A 13,774-nucleotide genomic window follows, 5' to 3' on the forward strand; every position below is an offset into this window, starting at 1 on the left:
CATTCACCTTGCACGATGGTTATCTTCTCCATGGCAATAGGCTATGTATTACCCACTTCCTTTGTGAGAAAGTCATATATGAATCCCATGCTGCTCCCTATGTGAGGCATAGAGGCATTCAACCTACTCTTTGAGGAGTAGAAACATACTTCTACTGGCCTACCATGAAAGTAGACATACAAGAGTATGTTTCAAAATGTGTGGTATGCCAAAAGACCAAGTATGATAGAGGGAAGCAACATGGGTTACTCCAACCCTTGCTAATCCCTAATTCACCATGGGAGAGTATATCTATCACATTATGAAGGTTCCAGGCTCCAGGGCTAGAAAAAAACAATTTTGCTAATCGAAGAAAATAAGGGCAAACTTGAAATTCTCCCGATTTTTAGGTCAAAAATTGAAGCTTTTGCCGATAATTACACTAAAACTTGTGAAACTTTCCCAGAGTATGTTTCAAAATGTGTGGTATGCCAAAAGACCAAGTATGATAGAGGGAAGCAACATGGGTTACTCCAACCCTTGTTAATCCTTAATTCACCATGGGAGAGTATATCTATCACATTATGAAGGTTCCAGGCTGAGTGCCAGCGTATTTTGTGGGAACGCCACCTGAAACGTGAGAAGGGGGGAGGGGAGTCGGGACCCTTTTGTCCTAAGCGAAAGAAGTCATAGCCTAGTGATAAGTCAACATCAGATACAAGCATTGCACTCTCTCTCTCTCTCTCTCTCTCCCTCTCTCTCTCTCTACGACGTTAAAAACTCTCTTCTTCTTCTTCCTCTCTCTCTCTCTCTCCCTCTCACTCTCTCACACACACACACACACACACACACACACACACAAAAAGTGCTTCAATAAATGTAGAAGATCGGTTAATGAGACATGCAAGAAGCTGTGGCGATCTCTGTGCTTTGCTGGGTAGCCGTCCCAACTCATCTCTAAGCGAGCCCCTTCTGTCCGCAGATCAAATCAGCATAAGCAGAGAGCCCATAAGGATCTTTTGAAGGAAGCCGGAAGGAGTAGCAGGCAGGATCGCAAGGTGGGTACTTCAATTCTGCAATTTGTAGACGCCCATCTCTTCTTTATGTAAAATTGAGCTGATCTGCATATATAGAGTGAACCAGAGTCTATGTTGCAGTTTTGTATATACATGAGTGAAGCTGTACATGAAACTCTGCTAGATGGCAGAGAGATGTGATCATACTGGCCGGTTTGAGAGTCGAGGTTCCCTTCTTTTACAATTCAACATATCCAGATAGATTGTCCCTTCTTTTACAATTCAACATATCCAGATAGATTGTCCCTGCTTTTACAAGGACTGGTTCAGCCACCATGAATTCTGCACCTGACTTAATGTCTGAGCTTCAGTGGTGTTTTGATGATAATGCCATCATAGAGGCCTTCATGAGCTCATCGCCTACATATGACGTGCCACTCTGGAGTGACACAAATCCTTCCGCATATACCTCCCAGCAGGCGTCCTCCTCTATGCCTCTAGCCCACAACCAAGAAAACTCTTTACAACAACGCCTCCAGTCGCTTGTTGAAACGAGCTCTGAAAAATGGACCTATGCTATCTTCTGGCAGCTTACCGACTCGAATGATGGTCAGCAACGCCTTGAATGGGGAGACGGCTTTTTCAATTGTAAGGAAGAAGACCGTTCTCCAACAGTTGCTGCCACTCAGGCCAATCAACAACTACGTCAACGAGTTTTGCGGGAATTACAGACCCTCATCATCCAACAGAATGCGGGGGATGCTTCTATGTTCGGTAGCATGGAAGCTGATGTTACCGACACTGAATGGTTTTACCTTGTCTCTATGATGTGCCATTTCCACATAGGAGAGGGTACACCTGGCCAGGCATATGCTACCTCACAGTATGCATGGATTAGTGGGGCTGACCATCTCAGGAACCGCAATTGCGGAAGGGCAGATGTTGCACAGAGATTTGGCATATATACAATTGTGTGTGTGCCAACGCAGAGTGGTGTAGTCGAGCTGGGGTCTACCGATGTGATACAGGAGAGCTTGGGGTTTCTTAATGTCATACACCAGTCTTTTGATCCTCCGTTCGGGGGCATGGAGTATGTATTCTCTCCAACAACGACCTTCATGGGTATAAACCATGGCCTCGGGATTTCTGAATTGGATGTTATTAACCCAACAAGCAATGAAGTTATAGATGTTGATTCAAAGCAAAGAAATTCAGGTATAATGAGTCTGACAGTTATGCAGGATACACAATCAGCAGTTGCAACTGGCAGGATAGGCGAAGAGCTTGGTGATGGAAGGCATAGAGGCACATGGCACACTCTTAGTCCTTCAGACTTGATGTTTACCATGAATGAGAGGTCTACTTTGTGGCAACAAGAGTCAAATTTTCATAAGGTAGCTAATGAAAACTCTAACCAAAGTCTCGGTCTGACGCTGTATGATCAATATCTTAAGACCTGGCAAAGTAACAGCCCCCTTTCTTCGTTGGAGCTTCTCAACTATCAGACCCAAAAGGAAACATCAGAGAAGGATAAAAAGGTAGAAACAGAGATATGGAGTCGGGGTCCCTCCCCCGCCCCACCTCAGATGTACCCCACGTGCATAGCTCCAGGGAATACCATGGATGGTACGCAATTCGTAACGCCATCTGTGGCTAACCTTAACCAATTTTCTGATTTTGCAGCTCCGAAGGTCTATGGTTATGACGAGATAACCACTGAAGTGCATTCTCAAAGCACAGTGAATGCTACAGAGAAGACTTCAACATTTCAGGGAATTCATGGTTCGAAGAATCCTGAAATCGACAGCAACAGGGGTACGGGGAAGAACTCGGTTTACAGCAACTTTAATTACGGTGGGCCTGTTGAGACCCCTAGGGCTCTTACTGTGAAAACAAGTGAAAGCTTTAAGAGAGCTCAAGAGCAACTAGTACAATTGGCTCCACATGTGCAGAGTTACAACGAAGCAGCAGCCAGGCCTTGGGGTCTCGACGTGCAAACATATTCTTTGAAACCAGCAGAGACTACATCTTCCCAGGATGTGAAGCCAGTAGAGCAGGATGTTAAAGTAGTGGAACTGGTTGCTTCAGAAAACAGAGATGGCAAGTTCAACAAGCAGCTCTCTCAAGAGAAGGAGGGGAGTCTTTTGCAGATAGATGAGAGTGCTGGGTTGCAGGGAACTGGGGTTGTACAATCCAGTGTGGAATCGGAACATTCTGATGCAGACGCATCTTGCAAAGATGCTGATTTTACGCAGACTGTTCCAGAAAAGAAGCCAAGGAAAAGGGGTCGCAAGCCTGCGAATGGCAGGGAAGAGCCCTTAAACCATGTTGAAGCTGAGCGCCAGAGGCGCGAAAAGATGAACCAGAGGTTTTATGGGTTGAGGGCTGTTGTGCCCAATGTTTCTAGAATGGATAAAGCTTCACTGTTGGCAGATGCAACCTCTTACATAGAGGAGTTGCGCGGCAGGGTGCAATCCTTAGAGATTGAGAGGAGGAAGCTAGTAGGAAGGTTGGATAAAGGGGCATCAGAGAGGAGTGGAAGCTTTTTACCTTCAGGCCCTGAAGGCAAGCCTGCCTATTCTAACTCACTGCAACAGAAGCCAAGGAATTTGGCTTGCCCTCATGGGAAGGTGTCGATTACTGTACAATTTCTTCTTGGAAGAGAGGCTCTTATTCAGGTGGAAAGCTCAAAGAAAGCATACCCAGCGGCATTGTTGATGTCGGCTTTGCAGGAATTGCAACTGCAGGTACACCATGCCACCGTAGCAGCAGTCCATGACATGCTTTTTCAGAGGGTTATGGTGGTTATGAAGGGGCCCCGGTATTCAAGCGAGGATATGCTGAAAGATGCTCTTTCTCTTCATGCAGCAGAATGTGATTGCTGTTGATGTGGGAATCTTGTGGGGTAGTGGGTAGCCATGGTAAGGTGGTACCAAAAAGCTTGTCCAGGGCACAGCTAGCTAAGCTCCTTACTAGCTTTTACTTCAGTGTTTATCACATGGCATACCCCATCTTGCTATCTACCATTGGGAAGATCTTGTTGAGTAGCACCGACAAGATGTCAGGAGAAGTGTGGAGAACCTATGCATGACACCATGATCGGGCATATCATAATGCCCATTGTCAAGCAAAGCGTAGGAGAAGGCAAGGCACTTCCTGATGCATCAGGGGTTTAATTCTGTACTTGGCGATGCACTTGCTATTAAGTCCATTGTAACTAACAACAGATTGAGGGGCTGCTGAACAATTACTAGAGCATTGTGCGGCGAATAGGATAAGTTTACGGATAATGAAGATGGGAGAAAGGGGATAGATTGTACAAGAAGGTGATCAGGAGAAAAGACGGCAACTACTGGATTCCTATGGAGGGCACCCATTTTGGCTGATGATTTCTGGTTGGTCTCTGAAATTTTTGCTAGCATTGGAGATTCATGTGGCATTGGTAAATCAATTTTTCTATACTGACTCTTCTCTTTCACAATGTTTGATTGAGCTGAAATAAGGTGCCTCCAAGGAGCAAATGACAATACTCTAAATGAGGGAAAAGGTAAGAGTGAGCCCTTTGTATTTAACAAAGGAATCATATTTGCCGTCTTTGTTGTAATTGCCTGATCAAATGTTAAGGCTAGTTTGTCCATGGATGTACATTATGTATATTATTGACATAGCAGAGAGCTAGATGTTCATTCTGAGTGCGAAAGGTTAATGATTGACCCCCGAGTGTGGAATACAGAATCTTGAGGCAGTTAACATTCTGCAGTTGCTGAAACCACATGCCCTTCTATCGGGGTTTTCATGCTGTTTAAGTTTGCAATTGCTATGACTGGATGTAATGAAAAGGTTTTGTGATTGTCTTGTCTTACTTCCTCAATGAGCTTGTTAATGTGTCACTATTGTTTTTAGAATGGTAAGTACATGTAAATATGTAATGTGATGCTTGTTGTTATGCCATATTTTCACCCTGTTGCACTATGTTTCGCAATTATGAAGGCACTTTCGCATCCTGGTTTTGTTTTGTCCTTGCACAGCTTTCATTCTGATTGTTTTTTTTTTGTTTTTGAGAGAGGGAGAGAGGGGGGGCGGGGCGGGGAGGGGGGGGGGGGGGATTGTTAGTAGCAACAGTTCAATGCATTTTTAGCGAGTTGTGGGCTAAAACACAAATGTGCAGTGCGGTATACCCCTAAATAAAATGGTGTTGTTGAGAGGAAAAACCAGTCACTTATGAAGATGGCACAATGTGTGTGTGAGAGAATGAGCCAAAATGCATGTGGAAAAGCTAGGCTTTTGACCACCATGCACACACACGCATCACTACCATAATGAGGTAGCACACTTGTGGTCTATGACCATGGATTTGAAGGACCCTCTTTTAATTGTGCTTACCTTGGTTGAATGTTGTTATTTCTAATTATAAAGTTTTCATATTCTCTTTCAAAATGATGTGGCTTGTTGTGCCTCCCATGGCTCGCACTTATAAAGTTTCTTATCTCAATAGGAGCTTTTGTTTTTTAGCAAATTTTTATTGTTGAAGAAACGAGTGAAATCTTGAACAATGACCATCACATTTTTTATGTGATAGAAACTTCCTGTACATGAAAGAACTGGGGTGTTCTTATTGCAAATGGCAAAGGGAGAAGTTGTGTCATAAGAATCACAAGAAGTTTTGGATAAATTTTCACAATAATTCCCACATTGTGACTTACCTCAACATCATGAGCTTCTGTGAGAGAGGCACCGCAATATACCTACCTAGGTACGATTGGGGGGCAGGGGATCGCCGGCCCGATGGGGGGCTGGTGGCAGAAGCTCATGATGTTATTAATTGTATGAAAAACGCTGGAAAAGACTTCGTTTACCTACATGAGAAAATTTCTAAATCTTCTTGTGAATGAGTAGTCCTACTCCTGAGTTACAAGGGAACCGAGTGGTAGTTCAAAGGCGTTTTCCAAATGCAGCGTGAAGTCCATGGTGGCTATTCTGACCACACCCTCATCCCAGCTGAAGATGATGGCAGTGGGATTGAAAGGAAAAGGCCGCTGTGGCAGATGAGGCGATGCGGAACTCGGAGGCAGTTTGCAAAGAGCAAGCGTTGCAGGTCAAGCTAGCCAGTCTCTCGATGGATTGGCTAGAAGGGCAAACTCGTTCCAGTTCTCCCAGGTGTCTAGATTGATCCCGTTAACTACATACACGCCTTCGGACCCAGAAGTAAGTAAGTAGACCCAGAAGTGGGAAGAGGAGCACTCCAGCTCAAGGGAACTCTCTCTCTCTCTCTCTCTCTCTCTCTCTCTCTCTCATGTTGCCAACGGTAGCGACGCTCGCACAAAGTCGTCCTCGTGAGGGCAGCCAACCCAAGGACTCTCTGTGTCTCTCTCGCACAAATGCATGCGTAGGTGTAGGTTTTGTCTCGCATGGGCGTTATCCTACCGTTGGTACTGTCGAGTGCCGACACTTCCTGTTGAGACACTGTCGTCGGGCCGTCGTTGACCTCTTCAAAATGCCACGTGGCATTTTGTTTGAGGTCTATTTTATAACCTTTTATTGGCAGTGTCTAAGGGGGGAGGAAATTTGTCCCCGTGGTCATAGGGACTTTGGCCAATAAAAAATATGGTAGGAGGGGTTTGTTTTTTGAGGTGGACGGCATGCAGAGAAATTTCTATTTTTTGTTGGGACGCGGCGGCTTCAGTACTAACGAGGTTTTTTGGGGCTTCACCTCTCTCTCTCTCTGTCTCTCTCTCTCTCTCTCTCTCTCTCTCGCACACACAGACATACACACACACGCAATCGTGCTGCGCAAGGATTGACAATTTCGATAAAGTTCAAGGTAAGTGGTGAGGCACAATTGTGGGATAGGATAATTTATTAATAATTTTGCTGCATTGCGTGAATCAATGAATTGATTCGGAGAGAGAGAGAGAGAGAGAGAGAGAGAGAGAGAGAGAGAGAGAGAGAGAGAGAAGTAATTAACAGACACAACTGTTTCCTTGTAAACAAGTTAGGTACGGCTTACTCTGAATTTTGCTTTTCTGGAGCACAATGTTGCAGACTTGTATCAGAAAAGACTGCCTGTGCTAGAATTTGCCTCAATGATTCTCTCTTCTGTGTACTTGTAGGGATATTACTTTTAGAGTTGTGTTATGTTCTCTAGATTGTTTCGTTGATTGTTTAATTCAGCTTTAAAATACAAGCATTTTCAAAAGGCAACAAAAAGAAAACTGAAAAACGATGGGAATGGTTTGACACTATCCTTCATTTTGGAGAAGAAAACATTGGGGCTTTAGATAAAGCTTCATTTTGTAAACCAACAAAACAGGGCTTAGGCCCTTAAGAGCCCATGTTTAAACAAAAGTTTATAGTGGGGAATATTATAGCTTCACTTTTCAAATTCGTAAAGACAATAGTATGCTTCTTGTAGCAAGAATTGTCGGTATACACGTGCAAGATTGTCAAATATAAAGAAGTTTAAGTGACTGTAATTCCAAAATACCTCTTGGTTCCCACTGCCACTTACGTTTGGGTGCTGTTGTGCGCAGCTTTTCCTGTATTCATAACGCATTTTGGTGGCACTCTGCACCCACCACAGTGCCCCTCCTTTTTGTCCTTTTCGCTTCCCTTATCTGCACAATATCAAAAGATTTTTGGTGCTTTTGCCCTTGGCCTGCCATTTCTATGATGAAGGTGTCTCAATTTGTATGTGTTATTTCTGCTAGATTTTGGTCTTCTTTTAAGGTTTTAACTTTGGAATCTTTTGCACGAGGAGGTTGTAATCTTTTTCTACGTTCATTGACGGGATAAACAGTCATAATAAGGTTTAAAATCTTAGAAATAGGCAAAGGTTCAAATCTTCTTATTTGCCCTTTGTCATGGATCTTCAAGTTTGTTGGGAGGATCATGTGGTTTGTTGAGAAGGTTTGTTTGCTCTCAATGTTGGAGAGGCAATGGAGAGCCTGGCCCTTTAGATTGCTTGTAAAGAGAAAGGTGGTCTCATGGTCACTTTCTTGCCTTGGGGAGCCACTTCGGTTGTGAAATGATTGGTCCAGTCATATTACCCGATGGTTTCATGTGGCTCGATTTTGTTTACTATTTGGTATCTAAACTATTATGGATCCTCGTAATTGAGGCCACTGCTCTAAGGTATTGTGTATTTTGTTGATGGTAATCTGTATGTAGTTCACCTACCTTGAAGAGATTGAAGATGTTGTTGGATGTCATTGGTTGAGTGACTCGTTTGAACTCAATCGTAATAGTGTCTCAGATTATCCAGGTTTAATGGCTCAAAAATAGGCAAGGGCTCAAGTCCTCTAAGTTGCTCTCTTCCATGGATCTTTTGGTTTGTTGAGAAGGATCTTGTAGTGGTTGAAAGGTAGGTTTGTTGTCAAGGTTGACCCTTTGAATTGCCTGCAAACTGAAATGTGGTCTCAGGGTGACCTAGGTCCTACTTACCTTGGCAACACGGGGGATTGTGTCCTAGTTTTGTTTACCTGATAGTTTCATGTGGCCAAATCTTGTTTGCTCTTTGAGGCCACTGCTCCAATGTAACATGTACTATTGTTGATTGCGATCCACGGTTGAGACTTTGCAAGCTTCACAATGCATCATTTTTGGTGATGTTCTTGAAGTGCATGGTTACATTTCCTGCATTATGCATTAGTTGGTCAGTTTTTCGGTCATCTTAGGTCTACCAATGTGAAGAGGTCAGTGTTTATTGAGCGTGCACACACGTTTGCTCTGTGCATGTGTGTGTGTGTGTGTGTGTGTGTGAGAGAGAGAGAGAGAGAGATATGAAATGAAATGTTATATTAAACGTCTTCAAAAAGGGCAAAATGGCCTATGAGACCAAACTGATACAATCCTAGTGGACCTAATCAACGTCTGGGTACAAGAATAAGATGAAGTAAAGTGAGACTAAACTAAAAGACTAAAATCGGTAGACTGAAATCATCATCCATGCCTGAGGATGCCCGGCATCAGGCGTTGTCCAAGAAAGCATTGCATTGGTTGTTGAAGAGCTTTGTCAATAGTCGTACTGGGTGTCTCTCATGTCGTGCTAGAATAGTCTTGATTCTCTGATGGAGTCTTCGTCAATGTCGTGGTCGCCCTCGTAGATGTGGGCGTCTAGCTCTCCCGAGTTCAGTGACTGTGTCCACTAATATACCTCTAGTAGAAGTGGGCTCTGAAGTCTGTTGTGAAGCATGCTCACGTGGATGTTGAGTCCCTACTCTAAAGAAGTCAGTGATCTCCCTCTGTGAATGTCTTTCACTGTTTGGTCTCCTCAATAGACTCTCCTCGTGTCTATGTAGCTCTAGCAGAACCAACCTGAGGCATCTCTGATCCTGATATCTCATGACTTTATCCAACGGTCCAAAGCCCTCTCTGAATGGACAGTGGAAGCGGTCTCGTATCTCATAGTATACCGGACAATGAGAAATGTGATGTAGCTCTGTCTTTGGCTCTATATGACACAACTCGCATATCTTTGCTTCTGTTGTTACTCTCCTAAATCTGTCAGTCTCAATCTCTAGCTGATGCGATGATGTGCCCATCTAACCAATAGCACATTGTATCCCATAGGATAAATGAGTGTCTGTGTATGCGTGTGCTTCTGGTATCTAGTTGAATCAAATCCTGTATAGCGAACTCTGGTCGTGTGAGAGAAAGGGACGGTGCATCCAACGAGTACTGGAATGGCGGTAGTCTATCCAAGCTGAAGCCATGAGACTGAAACCATGATGTCATGTGCCCATACCAACATATGGGCTGTGAGATGCAATATGAATTCCTCCGAAGGTCCACTTTCTATGGTGAAAGCAGTCTACTACTGGTTGTACAAATCTCTACAATGCAGTGGGCTTATCAACGATGTCGACGATGGTGAGGACGACGACGAGCTGGGCTGAAAATTGAAAATGCTAAGGGCTGAAATCTATAAGACTCTATATCGGTGAGAACAGTGATGACGACGACGTGACGGCGATGCGTTGAAAATGCACATGTTGAGATCTGCGAACAGCGGACTGAATATGCAAACGGTAGCTGATCTAACCGTGCGGCGAGGACCTGCTGCGTAAAGGTGAGATATGCGAAGTTTGGGGTTTGCGGTGCGGAATCTAACTACTGGAAACTGAAAACTGAAAATGCTGATGCAAGGGAGGCAAGTACTCCCTGTTGTCTTCTACCATCAGCCTCATTGAAAAACCAGATTTCCGGTCCTGGTTTGCATGATAAATTTGTTGCATTCTGAGTACCAAAATTGCATTTTTTGTAGCTGGTTTTCGGTTTTTTAGGTCAGCACTGACGCTGTTGATTATCTAGAACTGTTCATTTCTCCATCGCTCTCCTAGTATAATACTCTTATCGCCTTACCTTCAGCAAGGCTGTAAGACACAATGCCATCGTCATTGCTAGTAGGTAGAGGAGCAAAATCACATTGAGAGTCTCCGTAACGAGTTTGTTGTTGAAAAGGGAAAAGCCTGAATCTACATCTTCTTAGTGATCAGTAGCCATTAATCCAGAGCCAATGTTTCAACCTGAGGTAACCACTACAGGAGTCCGCAAGCATTGTGGGCCTACATTTGGAACCACATCTTTTACAGTCCAAAGCCCTCTCTGAATGGACAGTGAAAGCGGCCTTGTATCTCATAGTACACCGGACAATGAGAAATGTGATGTAGCTCTATCTTTGGTTCTATATGACACAACTCGCATATCTTCGCTTCTGATGTTACTCTCCTAAATCTGCCAGTCTCAATCTCTAGCTGATGCGATGATGTGCTCATCTAACAAATAGCACATTGCATCCCATAGGATAAATGAGTGTCCGTATATCCATGTGCTTCTGGTATCTAGTTGAATCAAATCCTGTCTAGCGAACTCTGGTCGTGTGAGAGAAAGGGACGGTGCATCCAAGGAGTACTGGAATGGCGGTAGTCTATCCAAGCTGGAGCCATGAGACTGAAACCATGATGTCATGTTCCCATACCAGCATATGGGCTGTGAGAGATGCAATATGAATTCCTTCGAAGGCCCCCTTTCTGTGGTGAAAGCAGCCTACTACTGATTGTACAAATCTCTACAATGCAGTGGGCTTATCAACGATGCTGACGACGATGCTGAAAACTGAAAATGCTAAGGGCTGAAATGTATAAGACTCTATATCGGTGAGAACAGTGATGATGACGATGTGACGGCGATGCGTTGAAAATGCACATGTCGAGATCTACGAACAGCGGACTGAATATGCAAATGGTAGCTAATCTAACCGTGTGGCGAGAACCTGCTGCGTAAAGGTTGGCTCCATATGACAGCTCCCATATCTTTGCTTCTGGTGTTACTCTCCTAAATCTGTCAGTCTCAATCTCTAGCTGATGCGATGGTGTGCCCATCTAACCAATAGCACATTGTATCCCATAGGATAAATGAGCGTTCGTGTATCCATGTGCTTCTGGCATCTAGTTGAATCAAATCCTGTCTAGCGAACTCTGGTCGTGCGAGAGAAAGGGACGGTGCATCCAAGGAGTACTGGAATGGCAGTAGTCTACCCAAGCTGAAGCCATGAGACTGAAACCATGATGTCATGTGCCCATACCAACATATGGGCTGTGAGAGGTGCAATAGGAATTCCTCCGAAGGTCCACTTTCTATGGTGAAAGCAGTCTACTACTGATTGTACAAATCTCTACAAATGCAGTTGGCTTATCAACGATGTCGACGACGAGCCGGGCTGAAAACTGAAAATGCTAAGGGCTGAAATCTATAGACTTGATACCGGTGAGAACAGTGATGATGACGACGTGACGGCGATGCGTTGAAAATGCACATGTCGAGATCTGCGAACAGCGGATTGATTATGGAAACGGTAGCTAATCTAGCCGTGCAACGAGGACCTAGTGTGTAAAGGTGAGATACGCGAAGTTTGGGGTTTGCGGTGCAGAATCTAACTGCTGGAAACTGAAAACTGAAAATGCTGATGCAAGGGAGGCAAGTACTCCCGTTGTTTTCTACCATCAGCCTCATTGAAAAACTAGATTTCCAGTCCTGGTTTGCATGGTAAATTTGTTACATTCTGAGTGCCAAATTTGCATTTTTTGTACCTGGTTTTCAGTTCTTTAAGTCAGCGCTAAAACCAGTTCTTTAAGTCAGCCCTGACGCCTTCGATTATCCAAAACTGCTCCTTTCTCCATCGCTCTCCTAGTGTAATACTCTATCCCCTTACCTCCAGCAAGGCTGTAAGGCACAGTGCCATCGTCAATGCTAGTAGGTAGACGAGCAAAATCACATTGAGAGTCTCCGCAACAAGTTTGTTGTTGAAAAGGGAAAAGCCTGCATCTACATCTTCTTAGCGATCAGTAGCCATTAATCCAAAGCCAACGTTCCAACTTGAGGTAACCACCACGGGAGTCCGCAAGCATTGTGAGCCTACATTTGGAACCACATCTTTTACAGTCCAAAGGTCTCTCTGAATGGACAGTGAAAGCGGCCTCGTATCTCATAGTATATTGGACAATGAGAAATATGGTGTAGCTCTGTCTTTGGCTTTATATGACACAATTTGCATATCTTTGCTTCTGATGTTACTCTCCTAAATCTGTCAGTCTCAATCTCTAGTTGATGCGATGATGTGCCCATCTAGTCAATAGCACGTTGTATCCCAAAGGATAAATGAGTGTCCGTATATCCATGTGCTTTTGGTATCTAGTTGAATCAAATCCTGTCTAGCGAACTCTGGTCGTGTGAGAGGAAGGGACGGTGCATTCAAGGAGTCCTAGAATGGCGGTAGTCTATCCAAGCTAAAGCCATGAAACTGAAACCATGATGTCATGTGCCCATACCAACATGTGGGCTATGAGAGATGCAATATGAATTCCTCCAAAGGCCCACTTTCTATGGTGAAAGCAGTCTACTACTGATTGTACAAATCTCTTTATCAACGATGAGGACGACGACGAGCCGTGCTGAAAACTGAAAATGCTAAGGGCTGAAATCTATAAGACTCTATATCGGTGAGAACAGTGATGATGACGACATGACGGCGATGCGTTGAAAATGCACATGTTGATATCTGCGAACAATGGACTGAATATGCAAATGGTGGCTAATCTAACCGTGCGTCGAGGACCTGCTGCATAAAGGTGAGATGCGAAGTTTGGGGTTTGCGGTGCGGAATCTAACTGCTGGAAACTGAAAACTGAAAATGCTAATGCAAGGGAGGCAAGTACTCCCGTTGTTTTCTACCATCACCCTCATTGAAAAACTGGATTTCCAGTCCTGGTTTGCATGGTAAATTTGTTGCATTATGAGTACTAAATTTGCATTTTTTATACCCGGTTTTCAGTTCTTTAAGTCAGCGCTGATGCCGTCGATTATCCGGAACTGCTCATTTGTCCATCGCTCTCCTAGTGTAATACTCTATCGCCTTACGTCCAACAAGGCTGTAAGACACAGTGCCGTCATCATTGCTAGTAGGGAGATGAGCAAAATCACATTGAGAGTCTCCGCAACGAGTTTGTTGTTGAAAAGGGAAAAGCCTGAATCTACATATTCTTGGCGATCAGTAGCCATTAATCCAGAGCCAACGTTCCAACCTGAGGTAACCACCACGGGAGTCCGCAAGCATTGTGAGCCTACATTTGGAACCACATATTTTACAAAAACAAGGATTTATCTAGAGCTTCCATCTTTTAGCAATCAAGCCAAAACCCCAAAATGAGTCTCTACCTGAGGGTGACTGCAAAGCGAAACCCCGGTGTAGCTATTCCACAAGCTGATAGATAACGCCCATGTTG

At 44.1% G+C, this 13,774-nt stretch overlaps 1 protein-coding gene across 3 annotated transcripts; it reads left to right on the forward strand.

The window, feature by feature from the left end:
- Positions 1-771: 771 nt before the first annotated feature.
- On the forward strand, positions 772-4,857 carry LOC147426142 (transcription factor MYC3-like). 3 transcript variants are annotated; one of them, XR_015186186.1, is made up of 2 exons: positions 772-4,390; positions 4,499-4,857. XR_015186186.1 is itself a non-coding variant. In XM_086498419.1 (2 exons), the coding sequence occupies exon 2, from the start codon at positions 1,331-1,333 to the stop codon at positions 3,881-3,883; it is 2,553 nt and encodes an 850-aa protein (XP_086354545.1). In that variant the 5' UTR covers positions 772-1,037; positions 1,113-1,330; the 3' UTR covers positions 3,884-4,857. The 3 variants fall into 3 exon arrangements, 2 of the variants coding, with proteins under 2 accessions (XP_086354545.1, XP_086354546.1); XM_086498419.1 differs by having other exon boundaries at positions 772-1,037; positions 1,113-4,857; XM_086498420.1 differs by having other exon boundaries at positions 772-1,037; positions 1,137-4,857.
- The last annotated feature ends 8,917 nt before the right edge of the window (positions 4,858-13,774 follow it).

Source organism: Adiantum capillus-veneris, chromosome 24 (genome assembly GCF_014529385.1).
Source record: "Adiantum capillus-veneris isolate H3 chromosome 24, ASM1452938v2, whole genome shotgun sequence".
Classification (NCBI taxonomy): domain Eukaryota; kingdom Viridiplantae; phylum Streptophyta; class Polypodiopsida; order Polypodiales; family Pteridaceae; genus Adiantum; species Adiantum capillus-veneris.